The sequence below is a fragment of the Corvus cornix genome, chromosome 8 (assembly GCF_000738735.6).
Source record: "Corvus cornix cornix isolate S_Up_H32 chromosome 8, ASM73873v5, whole genome shotgun sequence".
In the NCBI taxonomy this organism is placed as follows: Eukaryota; Metazoa; Chordata; class Aves; order Passeriformes; family Corvidae; genus Corvus; species Corvus cornix.
The window spans coordinates 23993962-24017370 of NC_046338.1; the positions used below are offsets into that span (position 1 = coordinate 23993962).

The 23409-nt window shown below is 39.8% G+C and overlaps 2 protein-coding genes across 2 annotated transcripts; both read right to left on the reverse strand.

Annotated features, from left to right (window-relative positions):
- Positions 1-997: 997 nt before the first annotated feature.
- RGS13 (regulator of G protein signaling 13) lies at positions 998-10339 on the reverse strand. The gene is made up of 5 exons (XM_010409512.4): positions 10203-10339; positions 7534-7602; positions 4925-4986; positions 3427-3593; positions 998-1431 (listed from the first exon to the last, which is right to left on the reverse strand). The coding sequence occupies exons 2-5, from the start codon at positions 7596-7598 to the stop codon at positions 1234-1236; spliced, it is 492 nt and encodes a 163-aa protein (XP_010407814.1). The 5' UTR covers positions 7599-7602; positions 10203-10339; the 3' UTR covers positions 998-1233.
- Positions 10340-18919: 8580 nt separating this feature from the next.
- Positions 18920-22257, reverse strand: RGS1 (regulator of G protein signaling 1). The gene is made up of 5 exons (XM_010409297.2): positions 22022-22257; positions 21554-21637; positions 20868-20929; positions 20146-20309; positions 18920-19465 (listed from the first exon to the last, which is right to left on the reverse strand). The coding sequence occupies exons 1-5, from the start codon at positions 22123-22125 to the stop codon at positions 19280-19282; spliced, it is 600 nt and encodes a 199-aa protein (XP_010407599.1). The 5' UTR covers positions 22126-22257; the 3' UTR covers positions 18920-19279.
- Between the last annotated feature and the right edge of the window lie 1152 nt (positions 22258-23409).

Sequence of the window (23409 nt, forward strand, 5' to 3'; positions counted from 1 at the left end):
AGAAAGCGGAGATATTCACATCAGAAAGTGAGGGAGGTTCTCAGGGAGAACAACGTTGTGGTTAAACAAGGGGCACAATGAAGCTCTGTCCTCCCACAGAAAGACTGGGCTTTCCTGATGGAGGTGAGACAATGGGTTACCACATTGTCACAAAAAATGCCTCTTTAAACTAGGCAACCAAGGCACAGCTTAAAGTAAACGTTAATAAGCGTGATCTGGCAACATGGCTGAAGAAACCTCAGTCACATAAATGGATCCAGCTGAGTGAACACTCCATTTCTCCTGTGAGATCATCCCAGAGGATCAGTGGGATGCTTATTGGGGTTTGTGGGGCTGCTGTCAGAGAATGATTTGTTCTTTTATTCCTTGCAATAAAGCTGCTTGAGACGGTGCTAGAGAAGTCTCTGTGTACCTATGGCTTTTGTTGTCTACACTAAAGTCTGTTAAAAGAATCAAGAGATTCCAGTTTTAATGAGATTTGAGAAGCTCAGATTAGTCATTGTTGTAAACCAGGGTACTGTAATAATTGATTAGCAAATCAAGGAGTTGTCTTTGACAGTTTATGCATGAGAGAGCCCTGTCTGTGCTGCAGGAGGATGTTCAGGAGTCAGGCTTGCTTGTATCCCGTTCTTAGGGAGTCTGAAGGGAAAGTAATGTGTTTGTGTGTCCATACCCAGAAAAACAAGGCAAAATACCAATGAATTTTATCACTGAAGAAAAACCTGAAGACACTGGTAATATTTTAGTATACTGTAGATCAAGTGCCTTCATAGCATATGTTTTATGTCATAATTCAGCATAAACTCAACTCTACACCACATGAATAATATACCCCATAGTTTAAGATTTAGCCAACTCCTGTATTTCAAATTTATCTTTGTACTTTGAGACACTACAAGACTAAAAAGAACAACAAATGTAGCAATGCAGATATTTTTTTCCTCCTGTAATGTATAGTCAAATAAACATTTATTTCCCAGCAGCAAAATGCTTTTTTTTTCTTTTTAATGCTTAGTTTTCCATAGTTTTTAGGGTTTTTTTGAGGGGAGAGGAAAACAAAACAAGAACTCTTCCTTGGGAAGGGGGGAAGATAGTGCCTTGTGAATTCTAACATCAACAGAACAGTTGAACAGTTCAATAATAGTACTGCTCTACTGCCTGATTTCTCCTGTCTACTCTAAATCTCAAACACGTGTGCCAGAAGAAACCTTTTTACATTTTCAACCATTGTCTTTAGGTTACCATTGACTTGTTGCCATTAGTTTGAAGACTCTGTTTGAGCTTTTGGTAGAACTGCGATTCAAGAAATCGTGGGTAGGAATCTCTTTCCATGTGCCTGTAGATTATTCTCTGTGCTTCATCAAAGCAGGACTGAGTTGGCTCTTGAATATTCCTCATAATTGCTTTTCTTGCAGGGCTGTCAATGTTTATCTGAAACACAAATGGAAAAGGCAGTTTAATCCTGATTATTGTGATTAGTGGAGGTCAAGAGCAGTGGTAAAGTCTCTGTTGCTGGGCCTGCATGCAGAATATGGGCCCAAGGCTGCAAAAGGGGAGTTTAGCAGGATGAGTTTGGTTTGCTCACTACTTCTAGGAAGAATAAGAGAACAGGGACAATTAAGGCAGAAGTTGTCCTGTGGACATGGCTTGGATGGGGAGTGGCTCCAGTGGAAAGAGCAGCTGGAAGTTGCTGATATCCAGCCCTGCTTTCCTTTGCTAAGAATTGTTCCCAGAGCTAGGGTTAGATTCCAGAAGAGGAAGTCTGAATTCTGATGAGTCCAAGTGCCTAGAGGTGCACATTACCAGTGGAAAAAAATGACTAGAAGTGTTATGACCTGAGATAAAATCAATGTTATATATCAACCTTGTTCAGGAAGTTTTAGTTCCTAGAGTTTTCCTGCTTCAATTCATGGTTTGTAGCAGGTAAATTGAAGCTGTGCAGGTGTGTTACAGCAGAAAGGTCTAGTGGTCAGCAAAAACACCAGATAAAAGGAACCCTTTGATAATCCATCAGCTCATGATGAGTTCCATTGGTTGTTTTCAGCTTGACTTTGTTAGTGTTGAGAGAAGACCTCTAAAGATGTCGTTCATGGGTTGAAATCTTCCTCTTCCAGAGGAATCATTTGAGTGCCCCATTTTAAATGCTGCTGAAATAGCAATGTAACTATGTTTCATATCCTCATGAGCATCTAGTTTTTTAGACTGGTGCCTAGTTCTTGTATTAATAGTGAACATCAAGAAAATGTGAAATTGGTGTGTCCTGAAGGCCTAGAAACCAGACAAACAAAAGCAAGATTCAAATACACATTATTTTAGAAAAAAAATGGCACAGCTTATTTATAACTGTCCTGATTTAAGCCCTTACATTTGATTAATGAATTTGTGGTTGGCAATACTGATATTTCTCTTTTGAAAGTGCAAATGTCTTGCTGAGTTTCCTATAGCTGCACATACTAAAAATAAAAACTGAGAAAAAGAGACAAGAATGCATTGTTGTGCCAATTGGCATTTAAAACCAACAGAGGGTACTTTAAAAATTGCTCAAGTTTTGGATTAGAGGGAGTGGTTTAGTCATTTAAAGCAGCAACTGTTCTCAGCCAACATTTGGGAATCCAGCTGATCTGGGTTTGGCTTCTCCAGTGCCAGCAGGGAGGCTGCATTTTGAGACTCTGTAATAATTTTATTGTTACACATAAACCAGAAAATAATGAAGCATGATCCTTCAGTTATGTCAGCCTGCCAGAGGCAGTGGTAGTAAAAGCCAGAGTTGGCTTAGTTTTGCAAGGAGAGTAATAAGCAGGAATATTTAAAGGTTATAGAGCATGTCTGGCTGAGCAGGAATGACTTTTTTCTACAGCCACTTGTCAGGGGAAAAAAATCAGATATTTTACATACAAATCTGCTGTTTTCCGTAACAAAAAAACCAGCTAATCTGTCTTGGAATCTTTCTTTTTGCTCATTTTGCAAAGGGGACAGCACTGGGTAGAGTTTTTACTTTGTTCATTTATATTTACTGTTGCAAAGCCCAGGCATAGATAGATAGATAGATAGATAGATAGATATGTAGCAATGACATAATCCAGAATCTAGTGAAGCAACGTAATCCAAAATATAGTGAAGTGATATCAATGGTCCCTGGATCTGATGTTGAAAAGAAAAAAAAGACTAGAACAGACCCAAGAACTTGGTTCTTAATTGAGTTGTGCATGCTGCTTGTGTTCTTAGTGGATACAGTTGGAAGATTTGCCTGTAGATGAGATGTGGATTTCAAGTATTAAGATTCTGTGGGCAGAAGAGTTTGGGGGGAGGATGAATAGCAAGTTTTCACTCCTTTTGATACAAGCGGTGCTAGGCATTTGTTGTTGGTCTCCTGCATGACACTTCAGGCATTTCTACAAAAAAAAGAGCTTGTGATATTGTAGTCACCTCATTGGGGGCCTGGGGTTGGATGTAACTTGTAAAAAGCTTCCTGGCCACGGAAATCCTTTTCTTCTGGGATGTTATCTTCTTATACGCTTCACAGGCAAGCCAGAATTCTATGTTTTCATCACTGTGTTCTGTCTTCAAGTAGGTTTTGTAGATCATAGGCCCATCTGTAAATATTTCAGAAGCCAAATTTACATTACCTGTCTACATGCATTGCCTTTAGAGTCCCTTGCAGGCAGTAGGGACATTTATAAAGCAGTGTAATTCTTGATTGTTCCCCATAGATATTATTGGATTATTTCAAAATGGGGAAATATTTGCGCTATATTGCCCCTACACTTCAACCTTGCATTTTCCTGCACATGCAGGGCTCCCTAGTAAATCTAATCCTAGAGTAAATCTAAGGTAGGCAAATACTTTGCTCACCTTTCCTAAAGAGCTGCAAATCCCTGGGTTTAGAGTCTCTAGCTTTATATGTGAGTACACCTTTCTATTTTTGGATGTCATGAGGCTTTTAAATGAATTAAAATTCAACTAGTAGTGTTTTTAAGTGCAGTGAAGGAGGCATTTTAAGAAGGGCAGCATTCTGAGTACTGCTGCAAGCTACAAGTGTTTTATTTAAAGCAAACTTTCTTGCTGGTGCAGCATTCTGGCCTTTCATTTTTTGGAAGATGTTGAGCACTGCCTGTTATCTGGCAGGGGTAATGATCACTTGTGTGCCTGCTGCTTCTGCTGTAATTTGGTCTCTTTGAACAGTTTTCTGTTGGGGAGTTTCTCCCTGTGCTGTAACATACTTGGTTGTTTCCTGGTGAAGATTTTAATGGCAAAATCTTTAGAGTTACAAATGCTGTCTGTTAGTCTTCTTGCTCTCTGTAATTTTTCTGCAGTTTGAAAATGATGCCAGTCCTAGGAGTAATTTTTAGAGGTTTGTGCTGTGGTTAACTTTTTCATTGCTATTTTAAAAAACGTAATTCAGCAGTGATGTTCCGGGCTGCTGCCCATATGAGAAATGTGGGAGAGCTCTGAGCCCTGTATGAAGCAGTGGGAGGTTGGAGTGGGAAAGCTCAGAATTGCTACTGCAGCTACAGTTCTTCCCATCCCTGAATATTGGAGTTGTATTCCATGGTTGTTACCCTGTATAGCTGTGCCATTTTATGGTGTCTTTGCTGTACACAGGACTTCCCAAGAGAACTTTGTCACTTTTCTGCCAATATAAATTGCTATTCAGCGCTTTAAGCGGGGATGTGGCAGATAAACCACGCCCTCATCACATGCCTTTAAGGGAATTAAATGTGATTGCAGAAATGGCAAGTTTGGGGAAGCATTTGCAGCATGCTCGGTTTATTTTCACTGTGAGGCGTGCTGGGCATGTCACACAAAGTTGTTTCTCATTAGTTCTGTATAAGGCAGGATATATTATGCAGCATGAGTTATTGATTTTGCTTTGTGGGAACTTTTTCCAGCGATCCATCTGGGACACAAACACACAATTACTTACATTTGCTTGTTACTAGATTTTCAAAAGACCGGGACCATTGTAGCACTTCCTCCAAAGACACCCTTTAGAAAAACAGGAGGGCATTATTGCAGGATTAGCTGTGGCTCAAAGTATAAGAAAAATTAATTACATTGTTGAAAATTTGGCCCCTAATTTAAATATGAGCCATATGAAACTTATATTTTAAAAGGCTCTTCTGTGACTCCCAAATCTCGTACTTACTATGCTGAGACAAATATTTTTCTTGCTGTAACAAATGCAGTTCCATTTCGAGGTGCTCCATGTAATTCCTCTAGAAATGGCATTCATTTATTTATTTAAATTCTGCTTAGGAGAAACATAAGAAAAGTACTGCCTTTCTAGACAGCACCTTCTTTGGGGGCAGGAATCATCATAGAATTTAGGAAATATTGATGCTTGTGTTTAGTAGTAAAGTCTTCAGGGCACAAGATCTTATTGTAATACTTAAAGGCCTTTAACATCTAAGCTGACTTATCTGGGAGCTGAATGGAAGCTCCAGGCATAAGGTAAATAAAGAAAGTTTAATGCAATCTTAGCTGCAAGGGACTTCCATCTCTCACCAGTTGTTTACAATGCAGTGTGACACATTATTACTAACCTACACAGCCCTCGGAGGCGGCTAAAGTCAGATTTTACTTTCATGTTTGCTATTCTTAAGCAATAAGTTCATAAGCTTGTAGGAGTCTCCTGCCTGATTCTGGGAAAGAGCATGGACGTAGTGAGGTGAGAGACTAAACAATTTAAGGAAAAACAAATGTTTGAGGGCAGTAGCTCCATTTAAGTGCATGTAACTCCATTTACACCAACTGATTTTCAGGGATTGCAGTTTTAGGACACCAATGCTGGTAACTTGAAAAAAACGCTTATGTTAGGAAAAGAAAGGACAGGGGATGTATTCCAGTAGGTGCTTTCCATTATGCATCAGCCAAATTTGGAGTAAGATCCCTTCTCATTGAATGTTTGCTTTTCATGGGAGCTATAAGTTTGTCAACAACTACTTAGTACCACAGTGCTTTTTCAAAATTTAAATTAAAATCAAAATTGGCTTTGGTATGAGTGCTGCATGATGCTTTATAGATTTCTGCTGCAGAACAGCCATTAGCATCTCTGTAGCTTTTTTAATTGATAGTGATTTATAATTTATTTATAACTTGATATAATTCCTTCTTTCTCTGATAAAGTACATGGCATGACTAGCTGATTATTTTCTCAGGATTTCCTGATTAGACTGACCTGGTCAAAGAAATACAGAGTAAGAGAAATGTTACCACTGTTGAACTGTGGGATCAATAACTCTCTAGTAACTCTTGCCAGTAAAAGACTTTTTTTCCCTTCTTGTGAGCTATTAGCCTTCTCTCTGTAAAAACTCATAAAGCATGTGGTTATGGGGAGTGAGAATCTCTAGTTCTTTGAATGATTTTTTTTTTCTCTCCTTACAAGCTACTTCTGAGTCATATTTGCTGTTCCTGACAGATAATTTTTCACCTCTCTCAGCAATAGCACTTGTATAGAACAAGTGACAATCTCGTCTGTCTCACTGAACATCAGCAGGAGAGCCATCTTATTTCCATTTCTGATTATTTGTCTTTAGCATTAACCTGTGAAGCAGAAAGAACCCTGCCTGATGGGGCAGCTGACACAGAGGAAAACCTTTTTACCTTTTTATTGTCCTTTAAAAATCAGGAGAATATGAAGGGCAGTAAGGGAATAGGTTATGATGAACTCTATTAATGGCCCTTTAATAGCTGTTATGCTGATGGCAAACATCTTGCTGCACTGATTATCAACATGATTGGATTTGCTGAAGAACTTACATTACACTCAAAAAAAAAAATACTCTCCAAAAATAACTGAGGCTATATACCTGGGACTGAAAAAATTAAATTGTAGTGTCCTGTGGGAGCTGTTGTTCACTTATTGTGCACCCTCCACTGTGAGTGGCTCCCCTCACCACCCTGGTGCAGTAGTTGGAAACTCTGTCTGGATTTCTGCCACCCAACTTCACCCCAATGGCAGTTTCAGGGGTCATCAGGTTCTCCTCAGTATTGCTGTGGAGGGTATGTCTCAATAAATCAGTTCTGTGTCTGGTCTGATACCAGCTGAAGGCATTTTGGATGGAAGCATTTCCCCACCCCCATAGGATGTGTCCCCCAAATTCCTGGCAGTGCTTGGTCCCCATGGAGCCTGGTGGCAGCTGAGGACTTGCAGGAGCCACTCGGCCATGTCTCACATGCACTACATGAATATTCAACCTTTGCCAGCAGCCTGAATTCTTTTAAAAGATGGACCCCAAATATCCGGCTCACAGATTCCTCGCAGGCCCACATCTGGGCTGAATCCAGGGATGAGTTTGGGCCCATGCCTGTGTCCCATGAAAGGAGCTCCCAGTGGGATATGCCGGCGGACACCCCATGGGCTGTTAAGGAACTGGCTGCAGGAAGGAGCTTGGCTGGGGCACTTGTGAAGGTGTTGCCCTCTCTTGCACGATCTTAAGCTTACAAAGAAACCTCCACTGTGAATTTTGAGGGGTTTGTTCCTCCTGCTCAGCTGTAAGTACTGCAGAATATAAGATTCTTATCTGTACTTACTTAGAACTGATCCCATTTTCTTCTGCTCTGAATATCTTGCAAATCCAACAAGTATTTGGACTCATTCTCCTAAACATGGAAAATATGTGAGTTTTAAATCTGCTGTGCTGAGTTCTGGCTTTCTTAAATAAAATCTTATAATTCACTCTACATGTAGCAGTGCAATCAGTTCTAACAGTATTCTTATTTTGTGCACCTGATCTGTATCTATAAGTCATTTCTGAAGCATTTGACCAAAATATATTTTTGTAACACATGAGAACTTAAAAAAATTTTTTTAAATTACCAGATAGTCCAGTGGATATCTCTCAGGGAAGAATAGAAATGTTGATAATTTTCCCTCTTTGTTTCTCCAATTATGAAAGGAGATTGAAGGTTGAGCCTGAGCCAAAGCAGAATGAAACTAAAAATCTCTTTTTTCTTTTTTTTCACCGAAAGCTCAGGGTGACCAGGATCAGAGATCAGAGCTCAATGTGAACTGAATGATGCTGAGTAAGTTGTTAGGTGTCTGAGATTAACATTGATATTTGTCCAGCATGTATCTCAAAGTCAATAAAAGTCATATAAAACTTGCTTTTATATAGATATGATATCCATAAAAGAGGGTGTAGTTTATTAGGAATGAAGCAGTGAAAAATGTTTGTCTAAAAAAGACAAAATTTGAAAAATCTCTTGTGACATGGAGTATGTTTAGTGCTTCTCCTTTGGCTTTCAGGCAATGCCAGCTGCTGAGTTTACACAAGACTGTAAGTTTGTATGGACCTTCCTGAAATCAAAACAGTTTTTTTTATTTTTGAGGTTGACTGGCACATATTATGCCTACAGCCAATTTTTTCCTTCAAACTGAAACACACAGTAAAACAGAGGACAAGGTTCTGTCTCCCAGCTTTCTGAAATGTTTTCATTTGCCTTTAGTGTTGTTTTCTTTGTTACCCTGACATAAATAATCAACTTTACATTATATAAGAGTTTTACCCAGTAAATTTCCTGCAGGGTATTGAAACTGCATACCTTTGCCCAAGTGCTACACTGCAACTGCTGCTCACATTCCCTGCAGCCCTATGGGACTACCAGTGGCCATTGCCTGCTGCCTGCTTCAGAATTCTCTGAACTATGTTCTCTGCTAGATCTCTGACTTTTGAATCATTCCACCAGTATGTACTCATTTCACCCTCTGCCTAAAAGCAGTCTTTTAAAACTACACCATATTCCATATTTAAGATGAAGTTATGCATATAAATTCTGGCATATGGTTATTATTTATCACCTTATTTTAGGCTACTTTGACCAATGCCCTCTATTTTGGGTGTTTTCATGTTGCAATCATTCATCTTGTATCCACTGAAATGTAAGTGAAATTCAGTCTTTGTGGCTTTTTTGAAACCTGAAGAAATTCATGTAGTTTTTTTACTCACAGAGATGCTCAAGAAATACCAGATGAAGCAATATTAAGTAATCTGATTCAGCTACTTCCATCTGAATTTAAAGTGTCAATAATTATTTTTTTCTTCAGGTGATGGCTGCATGAAGTGACTTTTCTGTAAGGAAATGTTATTGTTCTGAGTTAGAGGCTTTCAGCTTGTTGAGAACACACATTTTCCAAGCATACACATCCAGGGCTTTGTGGTTCTCTCTTCTTCTTATGTCAGACTTATTTCCTAATAGACCAGGGAACAGAGCATGCTGATTTTATCTTTTCCAGCGCTGATTTGGAACATCTTCTTTCCACTGAAGCATAATCTATGTTTCATTAGTCTGACGTTGTGTGTTTCTGCTGACAGTGGTCTTAACCCTAAAATAAGACTGGTAGTACAAAAGCCACACCACACCCTGGAGCAGTGGGTTAGTTTTGGGTTGTCTAACTCCCAGGAGAGCAGCCTGTTACCTGTCACAGTGTCCTATCTATTGTAGATAGTAAATTACATCTTAACTACTCCATTCAGCTTTGCAGTGTTCAGAAAACTCGACTTGGATCATGGAACTCTTCTCACCCAATATTTATAAAGTGTAGTATCCTTTCTCTTTGCTTGTTGTAAGGCTGTATTGCAACGAGGCCACAAGTTCTTTAATGTGTAGGACCTGTGTGCTTCCTGCAGGACTGGTAACCAAAGAGAAAGTCACATGGCTGCAACTCTTCTGCAGAAGTAATTGCCTGACTGATAATAAATGAATCTAAGTGCTGGAGTTATTCATGTCTGTAAAATAAATAAGCAGCACCGATCTGGAAATGACTGTTTAACTCTTGTTATATTTTATATTGGAGAAATATCAGGAAAACTGATTTGGTACATCAAAGAACATGAAATATTTACCTTTCAAATGACTACATACATTTTGGTTTTTCAGCACCCTTTTTCTGTGCCAATGAATTTGTAAACTACCAAATGCCACAGCTTTTAGTGCCCAGCATAACTTTCAGCAGAGAGAAACTGCTATATAAAAGTTCTAACTGATTGCCCATGTAATGTTATTCAGTTTATTTTGCACTGACTATTGCATAAAATATTCATGTATATATAGGGATAAAGCTGGGTATACATCAGAAACATTTCCAACACAAATGCCTTTGCAATGCTGAGAACCTTACATGTCAAGAGAAAAACCAAGTGTTCCCCTGCCTATGCTATACTTTTCTGATAATATTTCAAAGTGCAAAATCTCATACTTACAGAAACTCCTCTTGGCTTATTTCCCTTGGTTAAAAAGCTTCATTTAATAGTTGCATTTGCAAGGGTAACTTTCCAAATTTCTTGAGCTGTTGTTTTCCTTTGTTATTTTCTCTTAGTGTAGGTGGTCTTACTACCCATTCTCCGTGCCTGTGCTGCTCATACTAGTGCCTGACTCCTCTTTTATACATATCACAGGCAAACAGTGGCTGTGGTTTCCATCAGAAAAAGCTCCTTTGGGCTCTGATGCACCACTGATAGAGCCTGTTTGCACTGAAATTATCTTGACATCTCTACTGATCAGCTGTAATGACATGAAGCTGTACTTGACTTCATTGAAATCTTGCATGTGTTGTCCAAGTCCTGTGACTAATGTTTTCCATCCCTTTATCAAAGTTCTTTATATGAAAGCTGAAGTCCATGTTGAAATGAGACAAAGGGCACAAGTACCCTTTCACTGAAACCAATTTTCGTCTTATAGGCAGCATTATGAAGCACTTTGGACTGCTCTGGGGGAACGTTTTTCTGCTCTGGCCCATCAGTGTCAGGCTTTTATGTGCTCCTACTTGGCCAACCTGCTACTGCACAGCACCTGAGGGATGTTAGACCTGAACTCTCTTTAAACTTGTATGACGTCCTCTGTCATTTTTCTCACAGCTGCTGCCCAGGTTATGGCTTCATTTTCAGCTGAGATTCAACTTATCTATGTTTTGCTTGTTCATCTCTGGCCAGGTGTTTGAAAGGAGCCATGCAGTGCAATAGCACTGAAGTTGCTGTGTCAGTGGGAGACTCATTTGTAGTGATACTGGGGCTTTGAGAACAAGCACTAGCTCAGCTGCTTTCTGCAAAGTAGTCACAGGAGGGGATCCTTCTGGAGGGCTTTCTGTCCTTCCTGCGGTGGTTGTGACTTGGGATCTCTGAGAATTTGCCATTGCCTACAAGGCACAGACTGACCCTGTTGGGAGGGGAAGGTTGGTCATGCCCCTGCTCCCTCTGACAGCCCAGCTGTGTGCTGTGATATTTCTTTCAATCTTATCTCTGTGCTCTGACTCATCTTCTTTTCCTCTTACGGAGCCTCCCAGACAGAGCATGAACTGTGGAGGATTGGAAGTTAAATTGAGGTTTGAGCTTATGACAATACAGTGCAATCATTTATTTTATTGCAGCTCACCCTACTGGTACCCAGGCTTTGTGTATGACATGTACATCCCTTTTCCCACAGCACTTGTCCTGCTGAGGAGGAAATGTGTGTGGTGTGCTCACCCACAGCAGAACCTGGTGTCAGAGCAGGGCAGCATCATGTGTGAGACCTGGCCTGTGCTTAGGGAAGGGAAGGACAAATATCACTGTGATCTATTTTCTATTGATTGCTATGTCATTAAATCTCATTCTGTATTTGTTGTAACTTCACACAGGATTTTGGAGTATTTTGTTCCATTTCTGTAATGGGAATAGGCAGAAGCAAATATCTGTGCAGTGTAACTTGAGCTGATTATTCAAATAATTATAATAGTGAGATATTTCAAGTTTATCACATGCCTCCTCCTGCTTCTAATGCTTCATATATAGGCACTTATATACCAAAGCATCTGAGGGCCAGAACTTGACAAGCTAAAAAAGACTATAAGGAATCTCATTTGTACAACTACTTATATTTAAATAAGAAAAAAGCACCATATTAATAACTGGAAAAGTTACAGAATGAAAATCGCAGTTATGTTGATAGTCTCTAGTGATTTGTACCAGTATATAACTATTTGATCTACGTATATTTGGAGAAACCTTATATGTGCTTATGCATGTTCTTTTGCAAAAGCATAAATGTCTTATTTTTTACACTAAATTTTATTGGCATTAAAGGAACATCCATCTAAAATCTCATTATTAAAATGAATGATAATGAACTATTTAGGGTTTTTTTCCTATCAACTGATGTCCAGGGTGCCATATATAGCATCATATCTTTGTAAATTTAAATTGTGCAGTGACTGAGGATCCTTAACCAATGACTTTGTGTTCAAATATTTTCTTTGCCTTATTACAGGCATTAAAAAAATGCTGTGATGTTGCTTAAAATTGAAATAAATTGTCCTGGGGTTTTCTCCCTAGGTTTGTTTTTTCTATTAAACTGAAGAAAATACATCTGCAAACCTCTCTTGCCTTGTACAGTAGGGGGATATTTAGGTGCAGGATTTGTTGCTTATTTCATGTTTTGTTATATTCTTGACCATGCTCTGATGAAAAGTTTGAAATTTAGTGGGTTTCAAATATGACTTTACAATTTGTTTCTCTGTGTCAGCTCTTTCCACTACCATCACTTATAGCTTGATACCCAGAAAGTCACCCATCTACTTCCCTTTCCAGAATATTTAAAGTCCATAAGAGTGGATAGTTTTGCTGTTAACCAGGTATGCTGCCTCACTGTGGAATTACGTGATTTAACGTAAATCCCACCCTTCCTCTCATTGCATACAAATTCCACTAGATGTCATCCGGTGTCACGCTGAAGGGGAAGGTTTGAACCACCATGTCCATCAGCTCAGACTGGCCTCGTGAGGGCGGCTGTGGGTGCAGGCTCTGGGTGGGAACACTGCAGTGCCCCTTTAATAAATGGTTCCTTGTAGCCTGAACGAGTCCTGGTGAGACACTGAGGCCTGCAGGTGACTCTGATAGGGCCTTTTCCCTTTGGATGTTGCCAGGTGTTGGGCTGGGATGTTCCCTGCTGTTGCCAGGTGTAGGGCCCAGAACAGCTCTAGGATCATGAAGAGATGTACTACACAGGAATCCATTTTTGCTTGGTTTATTCAGTGGTTGAACTGGATGTGCTTTCCAGAAAGACAATAAGGGAAATGCCAAAACTGAGACAATGGCTACATTGTTGCTGCTGAATTTATCAATTGTCAGGCCTGTTCATTTTCTAGGCATTAACCCTCAACTGGCAGCTAGTTTAGACAATGTATGTTGACCATCTTGATTGCAACCATTTTTTCTTACCACTGAGGATAATTCTCCCAGATGAGTTCTTGCTCATTCTTCCATTTCCTTTGCTGTTTTCCTGCACTCACTCACCTAGCATCACCTTTTTTAATTTTTATGTGTTCTCTTCAGGTTTTTTCCCTCCCACCCTTACATTAATTATTTCCTAATTATGTTTCTGTTTCAATGCTGTTGTGCTTAATAAACATCTCGCCCACCTACATCTGTTCCACACTAGTGAATGTGGAAGTACTGTTTGTCTCATTCTGTCTTGTACCCATTCTTTCCATCTACCCACATGTTCCCCTGCCTGCACATTGCCACCCTTCTCTCTGCAGTGCTCCCATGTCCTGGCATTTGGGAATGTAGGACCCCTGCTTCCTGGGGCTTGCCTGGGGCTCATGTTCCTGACACAGCATCCTACAAGGGTATGTTAAATAGGAGAACTGAGGCTGTGCCTGGAAATCCAGGTCCAAACACAAGGAAAGCAGTAAAATATTAGGAGGTCTTCATTAACCTTGAGGAGAGCACAGAGTGGTTACTCTGATTTGGCTGCTACTCATCCTCATTGCTGCTTGAGTAACTTTAGGACAAAATAACGAATCGGTGTTCTTGCTTCTTGCGTAATTCAGTCATAGATGTTTCCAGAGAAGAGTCCTGTTTCTGTAATTACATATTCCTTGGTGGTTTTGACAAATTCTGTTGGGAACTTTCTTGCTATATATTTGGCAATAACCTCAAAAAAAGTTAGGTTCTGTGTGGAATGAGGTTCTGCTCACAGGGATGGAGGGAACAGTGTTCACAGCTTCAGTCCTTACAGTAGGCCAAAACAACCAGTAAATTGTCTGCAGATACAGAGATGATGAAATGGTTTTTGTTTCTGAGTAGAAGTAGGCATGGCCTGCTAATAGTCACTGCCTGAAGAATTTAAAGCATTTCTATATTCGTGGCTTTAGGTTTTATCAACAAGGCTGGACAAGTCTTACATTGTGACCCATTTCTGCAAACTCTATTAACCAGTGTCCTGCTGAGCGAGAGCAGACTGAAGTCTAGATAGCACTTCTGGAAACCTGACCTCAGTTGTACTCTGTGACCTTTCTGTTCCCTTTTTATTCCTAAAACTGTGATGTCATTGTGTGAGCCTGGTGCACTGCAGCTATCTCAGTAGAAGAGGAAATAATGCCATGAGAAGTCTGGACTAGTTTTTACAGGAATTTTCACCCCATCCATTCTGTCAGGCTTCCCAGAGTTGTGCTGTGGTTTGGATACAAAGCACTCTGTGCCCTGAACTCTGTGAGATTCTGCATTCACACTTCCACCAAAGCTCAGCAGTGAACAGGGCTTCTCACACCCCCTGCAGGTGTGTACTCCTCTGGAAGGTGCCAGTTCTTCATCTTGTCATAGTTCAGTGTCAAATTATTGATTATAGTGTGGTCCAAGTCAGAATGTTTGACTGTGTTAATCCAGGGCGCCCCTTTCCTCCAGATGTTTGTTCCAGCACCTGGAGAGTTCCTCGCTGGACTCTGGGCTTTGTTTGAACATCCACAGTGTGTCCAGAGTTTCCTCAGACTGGCATGAACAACAAGCATGTTGCCAAACTCATGGCTGGACAAATTCTGTTCAATATTGAGTCTCTTCTCTGTGTCTAAAGCTGCCTTCATGGTTGACAAACTGTTTGCCACATGATGCCAAATACATTACAGACTTTTTCCATAGGTAGTATGGAAATCATGGGTTACTGAGTTATTAGTGTTATGCAGAGAGTGTTTATCTTGTTTTATTTTTAAAGTTAGCCCTCTAATAGTAGAAACCTTCTGACCACAGTGACTTGAAAAAAAAACCCCAAACCCCTTGTGATTCCAGTGAAGTCGAGTCTGTAGGCAGCTGTGTTGCCACTTCAGTACTTTGGCTGCATCACAGACTTTGAAGAGAAGCATTGCTAATCTGCTCTGTTTCTTTCTGAACACAAGACTAGAGTGGTCCTGAAAGGTTTACATTTCTGCATTTCATGCTCTACTCAAGCTATTTTTAATTTTATTAGTGAAAGGGACCATGTGACAGCAGGTCACCCAACTACTTTAGATAAGTGCTTTAAGGCTGTGTGGTGCTTGAAGAAATTGAAGGGAAGTGCTCAGCAGAATGTAAATGTTGATCATCTTTGGGGTCTTTCAAGAGGGTACTTTCTGGAGATATTTTGAGAAATGAGGGGGAATGAGTTTGTTTCCAAAATAGGCACACTGGTTCTTGATTTATGTGAATCCCCTTTTAGTGACTAAAGCCTTTGAGGCTTTATATACCCAAACAAAACCAGGGGATAACCTTAAGTCCCCTCTGACTTTGTTTCTGAGCACCCAATACAGATTTAAATCATCCAATGAATATTAAGCAATAACTTGTTTTTCAATTTCTGCCTCTGTTTAATGACTAAAGATTCCATTTCAAAAAATTCATCTGTAGACATTACACACTTTGATACAACCAACTCATATCTCTGAATGGAAGATGAGAACATCTAATTTTTCCACATCCTACTATTTTTTTTCTTTTCAAACTCATTTCACAACCATAAAGATGGTGACATCTGAAAAGCCTGTTACTTCAGAGCGTGGGCAGTGATGGGTGGCACTGAGGAGTCTAAAGTGATGAATTTGTATTATTCATCACATCTCAGTTTTAATTTCCTTCCTGTTTCAGTGTTCATAACAATAGCATGTTTCCACAGGTGGCCTGTTCAATATATGGGAGAGATCGATACTATGTTATACCATGTTTTTATTTAGGATAATATTAAAAATATCTGGTTTGGGTAATTAATTTTTCCAAATTGGAGAGGTCAAAGCTAGTCTTCTAAATACACATGCAGGGTCTGCTGGACTCCTGAGTCCTTCCATAAAGAAAACTGCAACAGAGAGAAGTGAATTCACTTCAAAAGTGTCCCTAAAGATGGTACAATGATTGATTTTTCCACTGGAACATTAACAAACAATGAAAATGTTGTTTCAGGGGTAAGGTAGAACACATAAAGAAAATTCTGAGTCGATCCTGTCAAATCTTAAAGCTTTTCCATGTACTGCATCCTGTTTTCCTGCACTGTTCTGTAGCTGACAGCCAACCTGATTCAATTGTTTCTTTTAGAGACAGTGAATGGAACAGCAAATTTCCATTCTCTCATGGCATACCTTCTCCAAAGAAGGAAAGCGGAATCTAGTTTAAAAAAAAAAAAGCCCAACCCAACCCACACCTGTGAAACCAATGTGTGATATTGGGGCTGTTCCAGTGCACGAGTAGAGGGAAATGAGTGCACCCACCTCGTACACAAACAAAGGGCGGCAGAAAGCTCTGAGTCCTTTGATCTGTGTGTTCTGGGTCATTCAGATCCCTCAGACCTTGTTTAAACAACCTCTTTTGGGCAGCCCTGCTGTAGCAACACACGTGTAATACTGGGCTTTCAGCATCCCAGAGCCAGGCCTGAATTTCTGCTGTGCTGTCATTTGCTTGCTGAAATGTGGTCATGTTGTCAAGGGTGCTGGAGTGGGCTGGAATATCTCTGGAATTAATAACCTGGGCAACTGACCTTTGCAGTTGATATCAAGTTTGTACTGCGAATAAGGTGAGAGACTTAAAAATAGCCAACGTTGTTGGGTTGTACAGAGTGGAACAGTTTCTTTTTGAAGAAGAAAAACACCTTTCTTGCTCTCTCACTCTGCCAAATTATGAAGTAGGGATAGATGCTTATGGAAGAAAGTCAAAACTCCCTTCTTCCCTCCTCAGATACTCTGGTCTCTACTAACTGTGTAATACAAGTTGGTGAAATTGCTCTGACAGTCTTCTCTGCTAGCAACAAGCCATCCAAAAGTAAATAAAAATCCTAACCATCCATGCTAAGAAATATGATTTTAGTCAGAAATTACATATGGGTGTTTGGCTTAACCATAGCAAAACTGGGAAACTGCAGGGAGAGCAAATGAAGACTGGGGCCATAATAATTAAAGGGATTTACAGTCAAAAGAATAATGTTACTTGAATACAGTGTCTGTTTAGAGGGTAGCTGATATTTCATAGCTCTTTCACCTCTGTGAGCTTGAAGTTCTGCAGAGACATTTGGGCCACATTAACTGTGTCAGAGCAAACATAATGATGCACCTTGTGTGGGAGGCACAGTTGTTATTCCTACTTCACAGCAATTAGATCTATTCCTAATGATCCTGGAAAATTAATTCCTGCAAGAATGCCAACTGGAGACTGGTTTACATTGTTCCAGGAGCAGTCAGGCTTTACAGTCAGACTCTCTCAGGAATGCATAACTTAACAATAATACTGCAAGACTGGGGTCTTTTCTTCAGCATTTTTTAGCCTTGAAAGGAAGATGTAATTTGCAGTGGCTCCCAGCTACTACAGTAGGTGATGGTGGAAACTGGCACTTTTCTATGTTCCTTCCAGCTGTTTTGCGTCTAACACAGACTTTTATTCTCCCCTGGAGGTCCCAAAGTCCCCAAAAGGTGGCAGTAAGAACCTGGTCTGCTCTCAGTGAGAGGTGACATCTCTGAATTTATAGCTTCTCCTTTTGGTACAGAGCAGAGTGGGGCTCACAAAGCTCATGTTATTCTGAAAAAATGGAAAATTTGCAAGGCTGAGATAAAATCTTGTATTGCCACCCGTGTGATGTCAGCGTCTCATGATGGGAACTCATTAAAACCAAGGCATCCTCTGATTTATTTTCCCTGTAAGCTCTAATGTCACAAGGTCTCAAACACTTGAGTTTTGGGAGTACTCTTGTTCATGGTTACATATTTCAAGCATAATCACTTTTTTCCCCTTTTACTTTAGTTCTCATCTCTACTGTGGTATAGGCTACTCATTACATTTTAGAGTAAATTGAATGCAATGAAATGAAATGACCCTTGATGCTAGTGTTGGTATTGCTTGTCACATTCTGGATCCTGCCAGGATTAGTGGAGTAATGCCAATGTCTCAAACAATGTGACTGCTGAGGAGTCTCTCTGGTTGCTGCCTCTCTACATAAGCAAACATGGGTGATCCATGTGCTCAACTCATCTTCAGTGTCCAAGGGGATTGACTGTGGGGCCATTGGCTCAATATTTTCTATATTTGAGATTTGACTTGGATTTGACAGCTGGTAGCTGGAGCATCATGAAAATACAAAGGAAATTTAGACTGGTTCCTCTTTATTTATCTACTTATTTTCTTTTTTGGGGGTTGTGAGTATGGGTCTAGGTAAGTCAGTATCACCTATTCCAGGTAACTCAGATTATGGTTGTGTAAAATGGGCAAAAAGAGAGAGAAGTGGTGGAGATAAAATTAACATTTGAATATGGAGATGAGAGGTAGTAGCATAGTGAGACTGAAGGGAATTTTGTGTTTCAATATTTCAGTAATTACAATGGAAAAATCACTTCAAATTTGATGTAAATAAGATATAAAACTTTATTATTAACTGTATTTTAATGAAGATTTACTTATTATTTTTCAATAAATTAAACAGGAAATGTGCTACATACCTGCCTGATGAATACAAATGTAATAAAATACAGCTTATATAATTCTTACATAATTTAAATCATATAAATTTTAAGACATGTCAATTTAGGATATATTTACATAGCACAACAGCATTGTGGAGCTCACACTCATGCTTATTAACACTTCATAGATTTTTGAAAGAGGCGTGAGTTTTGGCATTTTCTTGTTATGCCCAAAATTGTCAGTCATCCTAGCTTTTCTTCTGAACTTGAGAATCTTTTCCCAATGCTCAGCAAGTCTTGCACTTCCTAACAATCAGCAGTTCTTTGGGATCTAAGACACAGTTCAGTGTTCAGGGTGCAGTTCAAACATCAGTTTTCATATCCTGCTTTGACTCCATGGTGTGTGGGAGGAGGGGATTTTCTCCCTGTGCTGCTCTCACCCCTGTGACAGCCTCACCAGCTTTTATCCTGCGTTCTCTTGGCTGTGGAGCTGCTTGCATTTCCCTCATACTCCTCCTCCCAAGACAGGGATATTCCTTGGCAAGATCCAACCACTCTGGAGGATCTCTTCACAGGGTATTTGACACAGAGTCTACTTGGCTCTTCACTGCCTCAAACACTTTATTTCAAAGTGTTGGTTTGCAGCTGGTTCAAAAGGTTCAGGTAGGATTTGGATTTTAAAAATCTGGGATATGAATCCCTTTCCATAAGGATGTACACTGTTTTCTGGGCTTCATCAAAACTTGAGTGAGTTGGGTCTTGAGCCTTTTTGGCTGTTGCTTCCCTCATCTGATAGTCAATATTGATCTGGAAAAGAAAAAAATAAATGCCATTGAAAACTTAACTTAAAAATGCAGTCTCTTTCTATATCTGTCACTTTGTCAACACATGAACTTGCAGCCTTAGAACTCTGTGATAAATCAATGTCAGAACTGCAAAATGGGGGAAATTAAATACTTGTATCCCAGCTGGGCACAAAAATTGCTGTTCACTATAGAAATGTAATTTTTTCTGGAGTCAGAATTAATACAGCTCAACAATGGACTACTGAGAGGAGCAACCTCCAGTTACTAAGAGAAATCTTGTGTTGAATGTCTCCAGTTTAAACATGATCCATATACAGAACTTTACATTTTCCAGAAGGTCCACTGCTTTTAAAAGACAAGAAATGTTCTGTGGCACTTCCACTCACAAACACAAAGAATCTCCAAACAGCATCAGTAATTCAAACTGGGCTGACTCAGCAAGGAGCATCATGTGCTAAGCTGCTGAGGCCTTTGCTGAGCTCTGCTGGTGCCTCTCCCAGTATTGGCCTGCATCCTGTGACTGTGAGATCTGATAATGTCTCACTGCACACAGCAGTGATGCAAGAAGGGTCCTGAAAGCGTGCCTGTGCCTTCCTTTTATGTAACTGAGTGAGTGTGTGAGCATCTCAGTGAAGCCACACTTCCCCCTTCTGCCATGGCACAGATTGACTTTGTACATACCTGCTTAATGGCATCTGACTGAACAAACTCCTCATAAATCCTCTCTGCTTTGCCATGTAAGTGATCGGACTTGGTTTTCTTGTAATCCTCACAAGCCAACCAGAACTCGATGTTTTCCTCACTGAACTCTGACTTCAGGAACTCCCGAAACACACCTTGACCACCTAAAGCCAACACAAATACATCGTCTTTACCGTATGATATTTGTGACCAGGGAGGAGAAAAAAAAGTAGCAGCAGTTGTATTGAAATCTGATATAAAACCTTGGCAAAATACACTGTTCTTCCCTTCTTCAACATACTACAGATATTCTAATATTAAGGCTCATGGGAGTATTGCTAATTATGTTCAGTGGTTTTAGATCTAGACCCTGGGTACCAAATTATAACAATGCATTCTAGCCCTTCCTAAATGGATTGTCTTAGGGTATAAGTGGAGAGAAAATTCAAGATTAAACTGATGTGTTATCCAAGGATCGAAGACTGATCAAAATGAGCTATTTGGGGGTTGTTATGCTGAAAATGGGAAAAAAATCCCAAAACCCAACTTGGAAGCCAAGCTGTAGCAGTGTCCATGTTACAGTAGAGCTGTAAAAACCTGAGGTGCAGCAGCCCATTGTCTGACAGTGTTTATACAATGCTACAGCTTTGCCTATTTGGTGAGATTAGACAAAATTTTGTCCTCGGAGTAAGAACAAAGTCATACTGGAGTAACGGACTTACTTTGGCTGGCCAAGAGCTTTTCCAAAGACTGTGACCACTGAATAACTTCCTCTGCAGAAAGCCTAAGGTGACAAGAAAAAGAAAAGACTTCAGGCAAGGAACCATGGGGTTTGTTTGGTATGACTGAAGGAGACAAATTTTATAATTTATTATTCTATTCCAGGAGTATGTGCCAGATATTTTACTAAATTTATGGCTTTGTCATAATCTGAGATCCTGGAGACAGCCCACTTTGAGAAAAATAGTTGGAGATGAATTATGATGTTATGTTGAATTCTGTTCCCAGGAAAATAATCTTTAACTATGATAAAACTATTTTGTACCTCTACCTCTGTTTCCATATTTTTGCAATAAGAATGGTAATACCCCTACTCTTCACTTAAGTGAGAAGCATCTTTTTCTTGTAAAATGTTAGAGAACAGGTACAATGTCCCTCTGATAAAAATGGATTTAACCAGAGTGTCTTCTCCCTCACTGTTTGATGCAAACATATCAAATCACTAATTAAAAATCCTTAACTCCATGAATAGTTTCTAACTACCAATGTTCACCTTTCTTGCATTTTGGAAATTCTAGATCTTTTTACAGTATTTTTTGTTCTAGAAGTAGTTTAGAAATGAAGTAGTTTACTATATAATAATCTAGCTATAATTATATTTTAGAACTGGGTATATTTCAGTACTTACATAACATTTCTAGAGTTGGAAGCCTTGATCCCAGATTCAATATGTGGCACCATGCACTTCAAATAACTTTTGAGATCTGCACCACTGAAACAATGAACAAACTTTTTTTTAATCCATTACATTGCAGCTGGATTTAAATTCGATTTAAATTTTCCTCAAACTTTCAAACAGAGACAGACAGCTCCATCCTAGCACTGAAGTCTGGCAAGTTACACATCCAAGTAATTTTTTTTTAAAGACTGAGCTCCCCACTGTATCCAAATTCTACTTATGATTACTTAAAACAATCAATTAATTAATTGGAATGCCTCAGCTCAAGCCTTTTTGAATGATGTTGCAGTCCTGGGCTTTGAGCAGGTTTTGTTCATTTAGCCTGAAACACAGTGCTAATTCTTAATCTCCAAGATTAGTGGAGTGTCATTTTCACTTCTAATACATTACATTTTATACGAAGTTGTATATACTTACAAAGCCTTTTGCTTCTTTTTATGGACTTTGCCTTCTGCAAGCTTGCAATCTTCTTTTCCATTTAATTCAGTCATGTTGTTGTGGGAGAAAAAGAATCCTGGCATTTTACTAGAGTTTAACGTGAGGCGCGCTTCGCCACGATAATCCTCCGAGCCCCAACTGACAGCTCCCCGCCTCTGCTGCCCCCTTTTATTGACGCAGGCAGCCCTGCTAGCTGGTGTGAACAGAGCTGTTTATCATCTGTCTTCATCACAACCTCTGGAAGTTCCCCTTTCAGTGCACAGTGACGTGAGTCTTCTTTGAGAAAGAAAACAGACAGCAGCGTCTCGTGGTTGAAGTTAAACCAGATGAGGCTGAATTAGTTTGGGGTTGTTATGTGTGACTGTGTATGTCTGGTACCAAAAAACAAAAATCCCCTCTAGAACTTCGAATTCTTGTCCCCTTTCTAATTGGTACTTGCAAGTCAGAAGTATTTTTTGGTTTGATGAACAGAGCTGCAAATACTGCAATTTTTTCTTGACAAAATTCACTTGTTGCATGCCTGTGTCCTGCATTTTTATGCTTTTCAATTGGTCAGGTGGGCTCAGCAGAATACAAGGAAAAGGTACTTTACAATACCCCAGTACTAAAGTTCCATATGCAACAAGCTATTTGCAAGTCCCCTGTTGCTCTTCAAACTAGATCATTACATTAGACAGGTTTTTTTAGACACGTGCTGTGAAAATATTTAGAAGTGGTTTTCTCAGGAAGGGGTTTTGAAGCATCAAGAACTTATTTAATTTGGTTTGATTTTTCCAAGTCAGGTTATTTGGAAGCACAGGGACATATTTCAGGAATACCTCCCTAATTTTAACTGGCTTGGCATGTATAAATGTTGATTAGGTTAGAGCTGTTGTTGTAAACACAATGTGAATATTGCAACCCGTTTGAGGGAGATGGAGTTGTTTGTACAGACTTGAGTTCCACTTCAAAGAGGAAACCATGGATATAAAACAAGATGAAGTATTAAGTGTAACTGTTTATCTGTCCAGGATGGTGATCTAGATGTTGAAATACTTAATCTGGCCCCTGAGCAGCCCAATTTCTGCTTGTTTGCTCGGGTTAGTTTTGGGGTTTTTTCTGTGATGTTTCATAGATTTTCTTTTTTTTTTTTTTTCCTAAATAACGTGTGCATCTTTGATTACTTATAAATAGCTCGTGAATGATGTGTACAGGGTGATGGTGGTATGGGGTGGTGATGGCATATGATGGTGATAACTGCTGACACATCCCCAGCTTCCTAGGCAAATGTGATGCAAAGGACTGGGAGCCCGAGAGCCGCCGGCAGACAGATGAGCAAGGACAGACCGTCAGGGTCGGGGTGGTGGTGACCACAGCAGGCTGCCGGC

Coding starts and splice junctions, on each gene's coding strand:
- RGS13 (XM_010409512.4), bottom strand. CDS start 7,598: ATGAGTCCAAATACTTGTTGGATTTGCAAGATATTCAGAGCAGAAGAA. Junction 4,987..7,533: donor GAAAATGGGATCAGTTCTAA/GTAAGTACAGAT, acceptor GTTTTTCTAAAG/GGTGTCTTTGGAGGAAGTGC. Junction 3,594..4,924: donor AAATCTAGTAACAAGCAAAT/GTAAGTAATTGT, acceptor AAATATTTACAG/ATGGGCCTATGATCTACAAA.
- RGS1 (XM_010409297.2), bottom strand. CDS start 22,125: ATGCCAGGATTCTTTTTCTCCCACAACAACATGACTGAATTAAATGGA. Junction 20,930..21,553: donor TCCAACTCTAGAAATGTTAT/GTAAGTACTGAA, acceptor TTGTCACCTTAG/GCTTTCTGCAGAGGAAGTTA. Junction 20,310..20,867: donor AAAGCTCTTGGCCAGCCAAA/GTAAGTCCGTTA, acceptor TGTTGGCTTTAG/GTGGTCAAGGTGTGTTTCGG.